Here is a 16,305-nt window from a genome sequence, read left to right as displayed (position 1 = left end):
CTGAATTATATAAGCCAGGTGTTTCCCTAGTAGAGACTACTCAGTCTGGGGTCAAAGTGGGGCATGGGTTTGTCATCCATAGTTTTGAGGAACATCATGAGAAATACGTTTGAGTTTCAGTTCAGACACTAACCTAGTCTGAGGTTCCTCATCTTCAAATGTGGATAATGTTTACCCTCCTTTCTCACATAGTAACAAACAAGGTAATATACGTGAAATATATATTATATGTGATATGTATATATAAAATATATGAAATTGTAAAGCCCAGACAATTATAAAGTGATGCCATTGCCTTGGAAGTCAGCTTTTGGATAGGCTCAGCCCTTTCTGCTCAGATGGTTTCTTCTGTGACAGGTGGACATACCATTCACAGGATGAGCTGGGGGGCTCCTCTCATTGGGGCCGGTTGACAAGCTACAGTGGAGGTGGCTACTATCTGGACCTTCCGGGATCCCGACAGGCCAGTGCAGAGGCACTCCAGGACCTTCAGGAGGGCCTCTGGCTAGATAGGGGCACTCGTGTAGTTTTCATTGACTTCTCAGTCTACAATGCCAACATCAATCTTTTCTGTGTTCTGAGGTGGGTTCTGTTTCCCTATCTTCCCTCCATCCATGGTTCCTGATTCCCTTCTCTGCTTGAGACACATAAACTTGTACCCTATGGTAGGGGAGTATGGAAGAGAGGGGATGGGAGGAACTATCCCAGCCTAGGTCTCATCAGGTATCTCCCTCTCCTCCCATAGACTGGTGGTAGAGTTTCCAGCCACAGGAGGTGCTATCCCATCCTGGCAAATCCGCACAGTTAAGCTGATCCGCTATGTCAGCAACTGGGACTTCTTCATCATTGGCTGTGAAATCATCTTCTGCATCTTCATCGTCTACTATATGGTAGAGGAGATCCTGGAGCTCCACATCCACCGGCTTCATTACCTCAGCAGCATCTGGAATATTCTGGACCTGGTTGTTATCATGGTGAGAGGCAGATATCCTATACTTGGGACATATTAGAAAGAGGAAGGGGATTCACCTAAATAGGGGCTCCAAGGTCTTCCTTTTGGAGTCTCGAGCCCTTCTTATGACTTCTGATCAAATCATTGTGTTAAAGCTCCCAAACTCAGAGGCTGATGTTCCTCTGGCTCACCCCTGGGAAACTGTCTCCCACATGCCGTCTCCCTCTGACCTGCGATCCAGGCACCGCCTTTTCTTTATGTACTTGCTATTCTGTTTCTCTTCCGTCTTTTGCCTTTATGACCTGTCCCTTTGAAACTCCTACCTTTTCTCTTCTCTTCTAATAAAATATTCTGCCTCTTTATCTTCATGTTCTTCCTTATTAATAGGACACATTAGCTTCTCAACCAAGGCTAGGAAGTGGTGGAAGAAATAAAATTACTTGGCTCCAATTATCCATGGTACTTTACATATTTACCACTGCTTCCAAAGCCTTCTCGGGATTTAAGACGTTCCGCTAATCATCCTATTCAGTTCCATTTGAACCTGAGATAGTCAACAACTCAGAATGGAAGGATTTTTTTTTTCCTCACCTGATTTACCTACCCCAGCTCTCCCCTTGGACCTTATCATTGAACTTCTCTTGAGATCCTGACTTTTCTTGACACCTCTGATCTCTCTGATGACAGCTCTCCATTGTGGCTGTGGGCTTCCACATATTCAGAACCCTTGAGGTGAATCGGCTGATGGGGAAGCTCCTGCAGCAGCCAAACATGTATGCTGACTTTGAGTTCCTCGCCTTCTGGCAGACACAGTACAACAACATGAATGCCGTGAACCTCTTCTTTGCCTGGATCAAGGTACCTTGGGACCCCCACCCCAGCAACACCTCAGGGCACTCATTCTCCCTTCCTCAGTACTTGTCTCATTTTCCTTGTCTGGTTTGCCAACTCCTGTGACCTTTATAGCCCGTGGAGTGGACTATTCAAAGCTTTTCTCTTTTCTTCCTTCACTGCTTGGTTCGACATGGCCTGTCCAGATATTCAAGTACATCAGCTTCAACAAAACCATGACTCAGCTCTCCTCCACACTGGCCCGCTGTGCCAAGGACATCCTGGGATTTGCTGTCATGTTCTTCATCGTTTTCTTTGCCTATGCTCAACTCGGCTACCTGCTTTTTGGAACCCAAGTGGAAAACTTTAGCACTTTCATCAAGTGCATGTGTGTGTCTTGCCCTTTTCCCTCCTCCTGGGCCCCTCACCCTCCAGTTTTGTGGGTGTGCGTATCCTTGGGGAGGCTGGGTGTACATGTGCAGGCATGTCTGTGCTTAAAGCATCTGTGTGAGAATCTCCAGAAGTCCTGGTGTGTATGCTCAAGTATCTCTGTACCTCACTCTTTCTCTCAGTTTGGAAATATAGTGAGTCTGAGTTCACCGAAGAGTGGTAGTTAGGAAAGTGTGTTGGGGGTGTGAATAGGGGTCAGGGCTGTGGTTAGGCTCTGGGTGAAGCCCAGACCCTGGTCTCTCAGTTTCACTCAGTTCCGGATCATCCTTGGGGACTTTGACTACAACGCTATTGACAATGCCAACCGCATCCTGGGACCTGCCTACTTTGTCACCTATGTCTTCTTTGTCTTCTTCGTGCTCCTGGTGAGGGTCCCTCTGAGAGGTGGGAATTGGGAGCCTGAGGGGTGGAGACATAAAGGACCTGTAGAGTGAGGTTTTAGCTCCCCCCCCCAACCCCATGCTCTATACCCAGGATTAAAATGGGTATCTCCAGTCAGGGGTAGAGAATCAGGTGGGGGAAGCTCTGGCTCTCCCAAGAGCTGGCTAATGTGCTCAGTGTGTCCAGCACGTCAGGCAGTTTGCAGAGTATAAGGGAATCTGCAGACTCCCTCAGTATAATGAAACCTTTATTCTCCAAGGATGGAAAGGGAGAGAAAAGTACCCTATGAAGAAAAGTGGTTGAATCTAGAAGCTTCTATATCTATTCTCCTCTTCCTCAAGGAATCTCTAGCTATTTATATCACCATTGCTTTATATTCTCTTTCTCTGTGCCAACTATGAAAGATCTGGGCTTAATTTTTATTAACAAAGCCAGCAGGTTTCTTTATTTGATCATGGTTAGAGATAGATGGGTTAGATTGGGATTAGATGGTAAAGACAGCAAAACTGCACTCTCAGTGATTGGTAGGCTCTTATATGGAGGTGAACCCTGACATATGATGTAGTCAGGTTACTACAAAGCAACTGAGTGAAGATAGCAGGAGCTTGATCCATCCCTAATAGGGGATTGTGCTGAACAGGGGCTTGGGGACTCTGAGATGTGGGGGTTAGTGGGCTGCAGAGTTGAGATTGAAAACATTGGCTCCTTTAGAATATGTATCTGGGACATTAATAAGGTTAGTGGGCTCAATTCTGTTAGTAGGTATGTGGGTGAGGACCCGGGTCCCCACTTTATCTTCAGAACATGTTCCTGGCCATCATCAATGACACATACTCAGAGGTCAAGGAAGAGTTGGCTGGACAGAAGGATGAGCTGCAACTTTCTGATCTCCTGAAACAGGTAACCACTCAGTCTCCTTGAGCCACACATCTGCATTAGGACCCAAGCCCAAGGCCTGGTCTGTTCCGACTGGTATAAGGACCTGTGCCTTTGTGTGGCTTTGATTTATCCCTGGAAGCCTGGCATCCTGTGATGGAGGCGTGGGCAAGGAAGGCTGTGGGAACTGGTACCTGTTTCCTTTTCCCTTCCAGGGCTACAACAAGACCCTACTGAGGCTGCGTTTGAGGAAGGAGCGGGTTTCAGATGTACAGAAGGTCCTGCAGGGTGGGGAGCAAGAGATCCAATTTGAAGATTTCACCAACACCTTGAGGGAGTGAGCAACCAGAGATCCAATCTTTTCTGAGATTGATCTATAATAAGTCTTTGACCCTCAACCATATACCCTTTGCCTTAAAACTTCTGATCTTGGCCTATGGGCCTCTGACCTTGGTTTTGGCCTTTGGCCTACAGAGCTCTGATTCTGACCATCAGAATTGTGCCCTTGGTTTAAAGGTCTCCAGCCATGTTCTATAACTTCCTGGACCTTGTCGAACAACTCTTGGAACTAATGTAATAATATAATTTCCTAATTATTACATACATTTCTCATTCCCACAAAGCTCTGTAGTTGGTTCTATGCTCCCCTACAAACATGGGCCTATTCTCTTAGCCTCCCTGTTTCCCAGTCAAACATATTAACACACACTGAAAAAATATATTGTGAGCACCAGCTGTGATCCAGGCACTGAGTAGGGCACACAATTAAATAAGACAAAGTCTTTGTCCCCCAGGAGCTCACACACATGTAAGCAAATAAACTGAATTACAGAACAAGTTCAACAACCGAATTGACTAAAAGATACAGAGCACAAAGTAAAAAGAGTATTCAGTTCTATTTTTGAGCTTAAGAGAAGGCTTCCTGGAAGAGGTGATGTATGAATACCTACAGGAGGATAAGTTCCTACATGTAGACAAGCAGGGGAAGTCCATTCCAAGAGATAAAAGTGTTAAGTTGAGCAACATGTAGGGTACATGTTAGCTAAGCATTGCTAAGGTATCAAATAAAAGTGGAACATAGCAGGAGATGAGACCAGAGGAATGAAGAAGGGCAACATTGGGAAAGACCTTGTATACCACCAATCTATCCTAAGAATAGGGTTCCCAGGAGAGATTTTAAGCAGAGAATGGGTGTATTTAGACTTGCACCTTGGAAAGCTTAATTACTCTAGTTGCATTATAGAGTATGAATTTCAGGGGTAGGGAATGAAGGGTGGGATTGGGGGGATGGAGTATTTAGGGCAAAGAAATTTTGCAATAATTCCTATAGAACACTGGAGGGCCTAAAACTATTTATCAGGACTAAGAGAAGGAAGGCATAGATTCAAACAATTTCTTGGGAGTAAAATTGCTAAACTTTGGAGATCCTGGCCTTCCCACGTAGTCTCATTCTTCCCCAGAGAGCAAGAGTCATGAAGTCTGAAAAAAAGTAGGGAGTCTATAATTGAGAGATCACAGCCACAACAGGTCAGAAGTCATTTCCTCATACTGTTTTCCCCAGACTTGGGCACGCAGAGCATGAGATCACTGAGCTCACAGCCGCCTTCACCAGGTTTGATCAAGATGGAAATCACATCCTGGACAAAAAAGAGCAGGAACAAATGCAACAGGACCTGGAGGAAAAGAGGGTGAGCCCAGTTGGCTGATGCAGAGGCAGTGAAAGAAAACCACTCTCTCTCCCTTCCCTGCCAACACACCCAGAACACAAATCCAAACTGAAAATCCTTCAATAGAGGGGCAGGAGAGAACTCTCTAGAATAGTGATTCTCAAACTGCTGCATATTAGAATACCCCAGTGGGGTAGGGGTGGAGAGTCAAATAATCCTCATACTCAGGTCTCTACACTCTAGACATAATCGCTGGGGGAGTGAGAGACTCAGACATCAGTACTTTTAAAAACTCCCCAAGTGATTGCAATGCATAGCCAAGGTTGAAAACCACTGCTCTAAAACATAGTCTTGGGTGGGTGGGTGGGGGGGGGAGGATCAATTATCCAAGAATCCCTGACAATTCTTTCTGAGGACTTACTTTCTCCTTGGGATTTTCAAACTTGGATCCTTAGCTATACCTGCTGTGCCTGCTTCATCCCTATCTAGTATAGACCCCAAAATCAAGGGCAGGAGGGAAAGTGGCAGGAATTCTGGTAGTGTTCTTCCTTTCCCAAACTGAGTTGGCTTCTAGTGAGGGTCTCATTAATCAAGGCTTCCAAGAGCTCATGTTTTGTTTCTGTGGAAGGTGATTCCCTCCCAGAGGTTGGTCCAGCTTTGTGTCCAGCACTACTACACTGATCCTATTGTCTCTAGAGATTCAGAGAGAAAGGGAATAGAATGAACTGGAGCCTAAGGGCCTGGTCCTGAGAGTCCATCAGAGCAGGTGATGAAATAGGAGCTGATGACTTCCCAGAGTCATCTTCTCCTCTCTGACTTCCTAATCAGGTGGTCCTCAACGCAGAGATTGAGAACCTAGGACAATCCATTGTGAGTAGCTCACCAGGCGAGTCGGGTCCAGAGGCTACCAGAGCAGATGGCTGGGTTTCAGGAGAAGAATTCTACACGTATGTGCAGCAGGGCTGAGTGTGTTTGTAATGTCCTATGTTGAGCTTCTTTCCATAACCTTCTAATTTTCTGTCCTAGCCCAGGGAGAACCTGTGTTCCCCTTCTCCTTTATTCTCCCTACAAGACTGGGCCTTACCTTCCTTGCTCCCATTCACACACAGACCATAATGTCTCCCCTACCCCTATAGATGTTTAGCCCCATGATGCATATTTTTGCTCCCTTAGTCTCTCTCAAATCCTGCAGACTCACAAGGAGAGTTCTTCAGTTGGAGACTGTCTTGGAAGGAGTCATGTCCCAAGTAGATGCTGTGGGCTCAAAGCTAGAGATGCTGGAGAGGAAGGAGCAGCTAGCTTCCTCCCCAGGCATGGTGAGTGGCCCTTCACTTGAGTCCTCTTGGTTTCCCACATTTGAACCCTACCATCTGTTCTACTCAGTGAGTGGAGGCAAAACATTTTTGAAATAGCCTGTTTTCAGGCTCCTGCAGAACATGTTCCTAGTAGTCACTATATCAGTGGAGGTAAGGAGTGGAGGGAAGATCTGAGGTTGATTGCTCTGGCCTGAGGGCTGCTGTGGCCTCCAGGAGATGGTCTGAGGTTGAAGAATCAGATCCAGATTTTCTAGATAAAAGGAAGTAGAGTGGGACCCAAATTCTTCCTTCAAATAACCTGTCCCTTTTTCTTCCAACAGGGGGATCAAGGCATTTGGGAGCATCTGCAGCCAACCTCACCTGTGACTCCAGACCCCTGGGGAGTCCAGGGTGGGCAGGAGAGTGGTGGGGGAGGGATTCTAAAGCATCAGATAGCTGGCTCCTCTCTCATTGCCTCCATAGAGAACTCCTCAGGACATGCCCTCCACTTCTAGGGCAGCAGATCCCTCCACTGCTACTGCTGAGTCCCACCTGGGTCCGGCCTTTTGAACCAATGTTTCTGTGTGTCGCTTGCATCATGCTTAGGCTTGTGACTCCGTGTTTCTGTGGTAGCCATGTAGCTCTGTGTAGCTCTTTGAAGTAACATTTCACCCTGGGCTTCTTACTCCCTGTGCTCCTAGCTCTGCTGTGATGAAAAAAAAAAATCATTAACAAACAGAATAAAGGAAGCCAGGGTTATGTTCCCTAAGCACCTGGCACCCGGATAACCACGATTTGTGAGAAAAGTAGAAGCCAAGAGAGCAGCATTATCTAAATGTCTTCCAATTTGCCAGTAAATCTTTATCCTTTGTGCATCTAGAGATCTGCTGCTAGCAGCCATGGAATTCTTGTCTTCCCCATAGAGTTTCCAGGTGGAAGAGAAGGGGAAGCCTTGGAGGAGATGAGACTTTCTCACATTGGAGATTACAGTGTTGCAGAGGAGTTGGGAGTGAGTGACCTCTCCATCCAGGGCAAAAACCATGAAGGCTCAGTTGAGAAGCCTGCTCCCGACATTTCACTAAACACTGGGAACTGCGAGAGCTGTAAACAGGCACATAGATGGAACCTGAGAAGAATCAGACAAAGAAATGACTCCAGGATTTTGAGATCTTTGGAATAAAATGTGGTGGGCTCTGACCCTATTTTTGCAAGGGATAATATGGGTTTCTCTGGTGACTATCAATAAAAATCATTAGAAAAATCAGGACCTTTGCGTTTTGCTTCTGGGATGGTACGAGGAAGAAGGCTGGAGCTGTGAACCATTCTTGTACTTGGGCTGGAGTACTCATCCTTGCTGGAAGGTGCAGAGTGGGGGCAGTGACAATGTGAAGGAGCTGGGCTGCCTGAGAAGTTCTGAAATAAGAACTTCTGACTTTTAGGAGTGATTTGAAATGGTGAGTATTATGACTGTACCATTTAAAGAGTGGAGACAGTGACCTTGGGAGACCTGGTCCTCAGGATGAAGAGAGTAAGGTAGCCCTTAGGCTACCATGAGGGGTAGCTGGTGTGTGTGTGTGTGTGTGTGTGTGTGTGTGTGTGTGTGTGTGGTGTAGGGTGTGGGAGGTAAGAAGGTGAGATGAAAAATAACTAGGAATCTACACCAAAATTTTGGGTATATAGGTCTGCATCCCAAGACTCACTATATGTGCTTCTTCCCTTCCCCTGTGATCTTTACCTCTTTCTCATTTTGCACCTTGATCCCCAGTTGCTTTTTCTCATCCATTCCCTTCTCCCACCCTTTTCACCATCCCGTCATGTACAGTGTATACACCTAGGAGACTTGTGAAACAGCTAAACTCAATCAAGATAACTAGAGTGTATCCTCAGCTGTAAAAAGTTACAAAGCGTTCTTCCAGAAAGGCTGTATCAGCTGAAGAGAAGTAGGTGCCAACCTGCAGTTTCAGAAAGGGGCTGGGGATCTCCGGGTGGCTCAGCGGTTTAGCGCCTGCCTCTGGCCCAGGGCGTGATGCAGGAGACCCAGGATGGAGTCGGCATCGGGCTCCCTGCATGGGGCCTGCTTCTCCCTCTCTCTCACTTTCTCTCTCTGTGTCTCTCATGAATAATAAATAAAATCTTAAAAGAAAAAGGGGCAAATGAGTTGTTTAACCAAGACACTGAAGGACCAGTATTTCGGCTCAGGAATCAATGACTGAAGGTTTCCCAAGGGAAGGATGAGACTGCCTTCAAAAGCGTGGATTTCCTGAGCAGTCTTTGGCGACGAATACAGGCCTGGGTGGGGGCGTCTCTCGGGAGAGGGTAACTTGGCCCTGTGGCTTTGGTCAGCGGGCCACCTGAGCGCAACCGGCCCCAGACAGGTAGGTCATCGGGTTTTACTAGACTAGTGACAGGGATGAGCGCAATGTCAGTTCCAGACGTCGCGACTGTTGCCAACGGAGGGACTCACTATGGCTTATTTTAGCCTCAATTTCAGCTTCACGCTTACTCTTTGTATTACTCCTCCGGAGCCGCACAACTCAGCGGGGAGACGGAGTACCTCGGGGCGGTGAGCCCCGCGCGGGGAGGGCGGCGGCGGGGCGGCGGGGCGGCGGGGCGGGGCGGGGCGGGGCGGGGCGGGGCGGGGCGGGGCACGCGCGGCGCGCAGGCGCGGGCAGCCCAACTACCGGAAGCAGCGCGGGGCCCGGCATGGCGGCGGCGGCGGCGGCCGAGGGTGTCCCCTCGACCCAGAGAGAGGAGCCGGTTCGAGGTACGCAGAGTAGATGGGCATGAAGTGCCCAGCAGGAGGCCGGGGGCTCACCTGGCCGGAGCGAGCAGGTCGGAGGGGCGCACCTGAGCGGGCGACTGAGGTGATTTGGCCACGGGATCGGGCTTGAGCCAAGGGCGAGTGCAAGGGAACGGAGTCGGTGTGTCAGGTGGGCAAGGACGAAGTGAGGGTCTTGAAATTATGGCACGTGGAGAATGGGGCCGACTTGATCGAATGAGGACACGGGAGGCGGTGTGGGGAGAGGATGCCGTGGCTGGGTTAGGACCCGGTGCAGGGCCCGACCCGTCCTCGTTCTCCTTTGATTCAGACGATGCCGCCGTGGAGACAGCTGAGGAAGCAAAGGAGCCGGCTGAGGCTGACATCACTGAGCTCTGCCGGGACATGTTCTCCAAAATGGCAACTTACCTGACTGGAGAACTGACGGGTGAGGCGGGGTGTGGGCTGACTGGGGTGCTGCCCTGCGCCGCTCGCTCGCTCGCTGGAGCGGCACTTGGGCTCTGGGGGCTGTGCGCTGCCTTAGCCGCGTCGGTGTGTGGCTCCCTCCGCAACACTCCGCGTGCCCTGAAAGATGCCTGTTGGAAGTTTTATATATACTTAGGATGCAATCCCTCAAATAACATGTTTTCATACCATAGGAAAACCAAGGCTATGTCACCTCTTTTTTCTTAAGACATGAATTTATTATTTCCCTTTTTAACCAAGAGTCTGAAGTCATTGGATCTTATTTGGTTTAAATAGTTAGCTGATTAGTATCTGAGTTTCTACTTAGACATTCAGAGTACACAGGCTGGGTATAAATGTCATAAATCAGTAGTGGCCTGCTCCTTTGACATTCTTGGGGTCCTGCCTTGAACTACCATTTGGCCTATGATTCCACATTCTGGTGATCTGTGACAAATCGTAAAGACATCTTCTGTTTATTTTAAAGCCACCAGTGAAGACTATAAGCTCCTGGAAAATATGAATAAACTAACCAGCCTGAAGTATCTTGAAATGAAAGATATCGCTATAAACATTAGTAGAAACCTAAAGGACTTAAACCAGAAATGTAAGTAATACTTTTTATAATTAAACATGTTTGTATTTAATATTCTTTTGTGCTTGGGTTTGTAGAGAAGTGGAAGGGTCATGGCACCTGTCCTGAGGGAGCTCATTCTCTAAAAGTAAATCACGAAGTTAAGGGAATTTCTGCCATATTGAGGATTAGCATGTTTTGGTATGGTTATTTCTGCTTCTGAATCTTGATTTGATCAGTTTATTCCTGGAAAGGGATAGGGGAAAAAAGGGGTGGTTAGATTCTAGTGAATTTATTTAACAATGAAATCCATAAAGGACTACTCTATAAGCAGAAAACCAGAGCATCTTTAAATGTTACACTGGTAGGATGTATTTTTCCATTTTTCCATATTTGTGTTCCTTCTCTGTGGGCACTCTTTGTTGGTAGGGGATTACTCAAGAAACTGACTCGGGAATGGAAAGATTGCTGGAGGAGCAAAGAATCTAAAAGAGGATTGTTCATGGATGAGAGAGACTTGCTTTGTCCAGCTCACAGTTCTGCTTGGTCAGCTGGCTGCTGCCTGCTAGTGTTTGTCCTGCGATTGATCAGAATCCTGTCACCCGGCTAGTGTGTCTGGGGCACAGCTGGCGGGACACTAGTACTGTTACTTCCCACTCTGTGTTTTTCTGCACTCCGTGTTGAGGCTTTATGAACGTGTGGTCTGTCTTTGTTTTCAAAGATGCTGGACTGCAGCCTTATCTGGATCAGATCAATGTAATTGAAGAGCAAGTAGCAGCTCTGGAGCAGGCAGCCTACAAGTTGGATGCATATTCAAAAAAACTGGGTAATCATTTTCATTTCTTTTTTAATTTAATAAGGGTACCCTGTCTGTCCCCCCCCGCCCCCCCCACCCCGCTGTATGATCTTACCTGCTAGGATAGTTAACATTTATGGTGTGCCTGTAATGATCTATTTTAATTAATCTTCACAAAAACCTAGTGAGAGTGATTTTTTTTTTCCCTTAAAGATTTTATTTATTTATTTATGAGACACAGAGAGAGGCAGAGACATAGGCAGAGGGAGAAGCAATCCCAGGAGCCTGGATCACCACCTGAGCTCAACCACTGAGCCACCCGGGTGCCCCGGGTAATTTTTTATTAGTAGTAGTAATAAAAATACGATTTCCTGAGTACTTAATGATATATATTAGGCACCGTTCTTAGTGCTTTACATGTATTAAGCTTTTTCTCCTCCCATAATGTATAAGATGTGATTTTTATCCCCATTCTTTGGAGGAGTAAACTGGTCGAAGGGGTTAACTTGCGTAAGGTTACAAAACTAGCATGTGAAAGAGCTATATTCCAAACCAGGTCTGTTTGATTACAAAGCTCAAGCTCTTAAAACTGTGGTTCAGCAGACCGAAGCAGCTTTAGTAATGTGAATAAATGTCTTAAAAAATAGAGAAGTTATAGATTTTTCTTGAAAGATTGTTCTTCTTTTAAGGAGGAAACTGGTACCTGTATTGTTGATGGTTTGCTAACTGGCTCTGGCTCTTATATCCATGATTAAAAACAATGTAGTTGTCTTTATCCTAGGTAATAATTTACAGATTATTTTATTTTCATCATTGACAATTTCTTACTACTTCAGGAGAGAAGTCTGTAAAAGATTGAGATTTGAGATGAGTGTGATTAACATTTTCATTATCCACATTTACTAAATGGTGACTGTGAACCGTACTATATATATAGAAGGCATCATACCAGATGCTTTCAGGGTTTGTTCTGTTTTGTTTTCAAGGTTTTAAAGAAAAAGATAATCTATCACATTAAGAGGCTTATTTGATGGTCTTTTAAATCTCTGTGTCTTTCAAAATTGCTTTCCCATAGTGAGGTGTAGGAATAAGAAAATAAAAGGGGAAACATACATTTATACAACTGGAGAGTTCCAGTCTGGCTCCCAGAGAGTGCCTGGGGCAGTGCCTGGAGCAGTGCCTGGAGAAGCAGTTTTCTGTGCTTAGTAAGGCTCCCCGTGACTCAAGTGCCAGTAGATCTGCTTAATCCTGGTGGAGCCGTCTGAGCAGGTGCTTGTAAATTAGGAACTTGTTCCTAATTCTGTGTGTGTGTGTGTGTGTGTGTGTGTGTACATGTTTGTCTCCTAATTTTAAGTTGTACACACACAATTTTAAGTCGATGATAGATATCCAAATATCTGTCCTTAGCTAATATGATAGTTAACATTTATGATATGCCTCCAATATGAACCCAGTTTGGACAGATTATGAGATTGAAGCCAATAGACTTTTTTTTTTTTAATATAATAGATATTGTTGAATGTGCCTGGAAATGCTGACTAAAAAGATCTTTTAAAGAGCTGGTTTTAAAAGATTTAACTTCCTCTCCCTATCTCCCTGGCAGAAGCCAAGTACAAGAAGCTGGAGAAGCGATGAAAAACTTAATCCTCTGGAACGAAGTCTTTTTTTTAACATGGAGGAACGTTTTATAAGACCTGACTCCTGAGGCTGATGAATTGTTAAAACTCCTCAAAAGGAAACTACGCTGGTCGTCCTAGAAACATCCAACATTGGAGTAAACTGGAGGACTGTGACTACTCCTGAACTTCTTTTGAGGCAGTATCCCTCAGAAACTCACACCTATAACTCCTTACCTTTTACTTGAAAGTTTCATCATCCACTCAGGACAGAGTCTCTCAGAGCTCAGGATAAACTTGGGCTTGCCAGTAGAATCAAATGAGAGGACTTACTTTCTCTCATAGTGGTTGATTACTACATTATTTTCTTAATGGCTGGTTTTTGAGTTTCTGTGTCAACAGTTTTTTTCTATTAATGATGCTAATATATTGCTAATAAGATCCTAAATTAAAAAAAAGAAAACAAACTTGTTCTTTATAGATTATCACCTTGTGAATGTCAGTAATTTGCTTTTCCATGACATTACAAATAACAGAAAATCTTAAAATTATTTCAGGTTGAGTCTTCTAGACTGAGCAGAAGCAGTAAAAAGGAGTGTTTTGATAGCTTGATGTATGTGATGGGCTCCTCCTATCTCTTCTCTGTGTGAGTCAGATGTCTGGAGATGGATGACATCTTGACATGTGCTCCCTTTTGGAACTGTGATACAGAGAAACAGTGTGTATGCTGTGTATGTGTTAGATGATGAAGTAGGGCTGCCACTTCTAAAATAAAGCATTTTCTAAAATGTGCCTGCAGGGTCAAGGCAGGGGGATCCTAGGGAGGACCTTTCAGACTAAAGACATCAAGGGATGAGGGATACTGACTGGCCAGTCTAGTTTGGAAGACAGGCATCCTTATTCAGAATTGGGTGTTAGCTAGGAAGGTGTCTGAGGTCATCAATTCTGTGTCCAAAAAGAGTTCATAGCTCTGTTTCTGTCCTTTCCCACTACGTCTGTTCCAGACCATTATTTGTCCTCTGCTCTGCTGCACTATAGCTGTGTCTCCTCACCACAATGATCCCTCCAATGCACCTTCCACAATGTTGTCAGAACAATCTTTCCAAAATGTAAAGTGGCCATGTTACCCCACCTGCTTAGAATCCTTTGGTGACTTCTCACAGCCTCTTTGAAAAAGCCAGACTATTTTTGTTTGTTTTTTTTTAACTCAGAAACCAAAATTTTAATGACATACTTCAGTTCACTTGTGTGTTTCTGAGGATGAACTAGTCTAGTAGAATTCCCTTTGGTTCTTTAATTAAACTTTCTTTTTTACGTAAGATTTAAAATGTTTGGCCAGATATATATTCTGAACATTGGAGTTGATACATGTAGTACAAACTCCCCAGTTACATTTAGGATACAGGGTTCTCAGAAGATAAGAGCTGAAAATACAGTTTTCTTCTGTGTGTGTGTGTGTATGTGTTGCAGAGGAGTGGAGGGTGTAAGTTCTTACTTTTTTTTTTTTCCAGCTTTATTGAATCATAATTGACATAAAACATTGTGTAAGTTTAAGATGTATGATATGATGATTTGGTATATGTATATATTGTGAAATGACTCCCATAATAAGGTTAGCTGAAATAGCCATCACTCCACATAGTTACCTTGTGTGTGTGTGTGTGTGTGTGTGTGTGTGTGGTAAGAACATTTAAGATCTACTCTCTTAGCAACTTTCAGATACAGTAGACCTATGAACAGCATGTGTTTGAACTGTATAAGTCTGTTTATATGCAGATGTTTTTAGATAGGGTACTATATGTGTATTTTTTCATGATTTTCTTAATATTTTTTATTCTCTAGCTTACTTTATTGTAAGAATACAGTACATAATACATATAACATGCAAAATACATGTTAATTGTTTATGTTATTGGTAGGGCTTCCAGTCAACTGTGGGGGTGTCAAAGTCATATACAGATATTTGACTATGCAAGTGGTCAGTGCCCCTAACCCCTGGGTGGTTCAAGGGTAAACTGTATATGATACAGTATCATTAACTACAGTCACCATGCTGTACATTAGATCCCCAGAACTTACTCATAATTGGAAGTTATAACCCTAGACCAACATTTCCCTATTCCCCCTGCCTCCCTTCCAACTCCTCCTAACCACCAGTCTACTCTGTTTCTATGGGTGCAGTTTTAGATTTCATGTGAGATCATACAGTAATTTGTCTTTTTCTGACTTACTGCACTTCGCATAATGGCCTTGAGATTCATCCATGTTATTGCAAATGGCAGGATTTCCTTCTTTCTTCATTGTAAATATATATACTATGTTTTCTTCATTTATCCGTCGGTAGACACTTAGGTTGTTTTCGCGTATTAGCTATCATGAATAATGCTGCTACGAATGTAGGGGTACAGATATCTCATGATTTCATTTCCTTTGGATATATACCCAGAAATGAGATTGCTAGATAATATGATAGTTCTAATTTCTTGAAGAAGCTTCATGCTGTTTTCCATAGTGGCTGTACTAATTTGCATTCTCCCCAGCAGTACATAAGGGTTCGCTTTTCTCTGCAGCCTCATCAGTATTATCTCTTTGGTAATAGCCATTCTAACTGTTGTGAGGTATGAGGTACTGATAAGCCACAATGAGATATCAGCCAGTTAGAATGCATAGCACCTTTTCATGGACGTATTGGCCATTGATAGTCTTTGGAAAAATGCCTACTTGTGGCCTTTGCCTATTTTTAAAATCAGAATATTTGCTTTTTTTTTTTTTTTTTGCTATTAAGTTCCTTATGTTTTTTGGGTATTAACCCCGTATCTGATAGTTTGCAAATATTTTCTGTCATTCCGTAGGTTGCATTTTCATTTTGCTGATTGTACCTTTTGCTGTGCAGAAGCTTTTTTGTTTGATGTAGTCCCACTTTTTAATGCTTGTTTTTGTTTCTTGTGCTTTTGGTGTCATACCCAAAAAATTTTTGCCAAGACCAATGTCAAAATGCTTCTTGTTTCTTTTAGGAGTTTTACAGTCTCAGGTCTTATATTTAAAACTTTAACCCATTTTGAATTAATGCTTATGAGTGGTGTAAGATAGGGGTCCAGTTTCATTCTTTTACATGTGAATATCCAGTTTCCCAATACCATTTATTGAAGAGACTATCCTTTCCCCATTAAGTATTCTTGGCTCCTTTGTCAAATATTAGCTGACTGTATATGCTAGGTTCATTTCTGTGCTCTTGATTCTGCTCCATTGGTCTATGTAACTGTTTTTAGGTCAGTACTATACTGTTTTGATTACTATCACTTTGTAACATAGTTTAAAATCAGGAAGTGCGATACTTCAAGCTTTGTTCTACTTTCTCAAGACTGCTTTGGCTATTCAGGGTCTTTTGTGGTTCTGTACAAATTTTAGGATTTTTTTTTCTATTTCCGTGAAAAATGCCGTTGGATTTTGATGGGGATTCCATTGAATCTATATATGGCTTTGGGTAGTATGGACATTTTAACTATTAATTCTTCTCATCCGCAAGCACAAAATATCTTTCCACTTATTTGTATCTTCTTCAATTTCTTTCATCAGTATCTTATGGTTTTCAGTATACGGATCTTTCACCTTTTTGGTTAAATGTGTTCCTAAGTATATTACTG

General features: G+C 44.0%; 2 protein-coding genes and 1 long non-coding RNA gene across 7 annotated transcripts in view; 2 read left to right on the top strand and 1 right to left on the bottom strand.

The window, feature by feature from the left end:
• Positions 1–7,709, top strand: part of PKD2L1 (polycystin 2 like 1, transient receptor potential cation channel) — a 30,327-nt gene extending 22,618 nt beyond the window's left edge. Inside the window, exons 5-16 of one of the 2 annotated variants that reach the window (XM_025466896.3) lie at positions 358–582; positions 746–974; positions 1,640–1,810; positions 1,990–2,171; positions 2,478–2,598; positions 3,416–3,514; positions 3,706–3,827; positions 5,052–5,178; positions 5,986–6,104; positions 6,350–6,473; positions 6,794–6,863; positions 7,376–7,709. In XM_025466896.3, the coding sequence (XP_025322681.1) occupies positions 358–582; positions 746–974; positions 1,640–1,810; positions 1,990–2,171; positions 2,478–2,598; positions 3,416–3,514; positions 3,706–3,827; positions 5,052–5,178; positions 5,986–6,104; positions 6,350–6,473; positions 6,794–6,863; positions 7,376–7,632 (1,846 nt within the window). In that variant the 3' untranslated portion in view covers positions 7,633–7,709. The remainder of the gene's footprint in view (positions 1–357; positions 583–745; positions 975–1,639; positions 1,811–1,989; positions 2,172–2,477; positions 2,599–3,415; positions 3,515–3,705; positions 3,828–5,051; positions 5,179–5,985; positions 6,105–6,349; positions 6,474–6,793; positions 6,864–7,375) is intronic. The other variant, XM_035707882.2, reaches the window with a different exon arrangement.
• Positions 4,969–9,065, bottom strand: LOC112672194 (uncharacterized). 2 transcript variants are annotated; one of them, XR_004810166.1, is made up of 3 exons: positions 8,956–9,065; positions 5,579–7,578; positions 4,969–5,163 (listed from the first exon to the last, which is right to left on the bottom strand). It is a non-coding gene; the product is annotated as an uncharacterized LOC112672194 (long non-coding RNA). The 2 variants fall into 2 exon arrangements; XR_004810162.2 differs by having other exon boundaries at positions 5,579–7,158; positions 8,956–9,063.
• A 34-nt stretch (positions 9,066–9,099) lies between these two features.
• On the top strand, positions 9,100–13,146 carry BLOC1S2 (biogenesis of lysosomal organelles complex 1 subunit 2). Of its 3 annotated transcripts, none has more exons than XM_025466893.2 (5): positions 9,100–9,216; positions 9,542–9,658; positions 10,163–10,282; positions 10,971–11,075; positions 12,649–13,146. In XM_025466893.2, the coding sequence occupies exons 1-5, from the start codon at positions 9,156–9,158 to the stop codon at positions 12,678–12,680; spliced, it is 435 nt and encodes a 144-aa protein (XP_025322678.1). In that variant the 5' UTR covers positions 9,100–9,155; the 3' UTR covers positions 12,681–13,146. The 3 variants fall into 3 exon arrangements, with proteins under 3 accessions (XP_025322678.1, XP_025322679.1, XP_025322680.1); XM_025466894.3 differs by having other exon boundaries at positions 9,175–9,316; XM_025466895.3 differs by lacking the exon at positions 9,100–9,216 and adding an exon at positions 9,237–9,382.
• The last annotated feature ends 3,159 nt before the right edge of the window (positions 13,147–16,305 follow it).

This window comes from Canis lupus, chromosome 28 (assembly GCF_003254725.2).
Source record: "Canis lupus dingo isolate Sandy chromosome 28, ASM325472v2, whole genome shotgun sequence".
NCBI lineage: Eukaryota > Metazoa > Chordata > Mammalia > Carnivora > Canidae > Canis > Canis lupus.
This window is presented reverse-complemented; position numbering and strand designations above follow the sequence as displayed.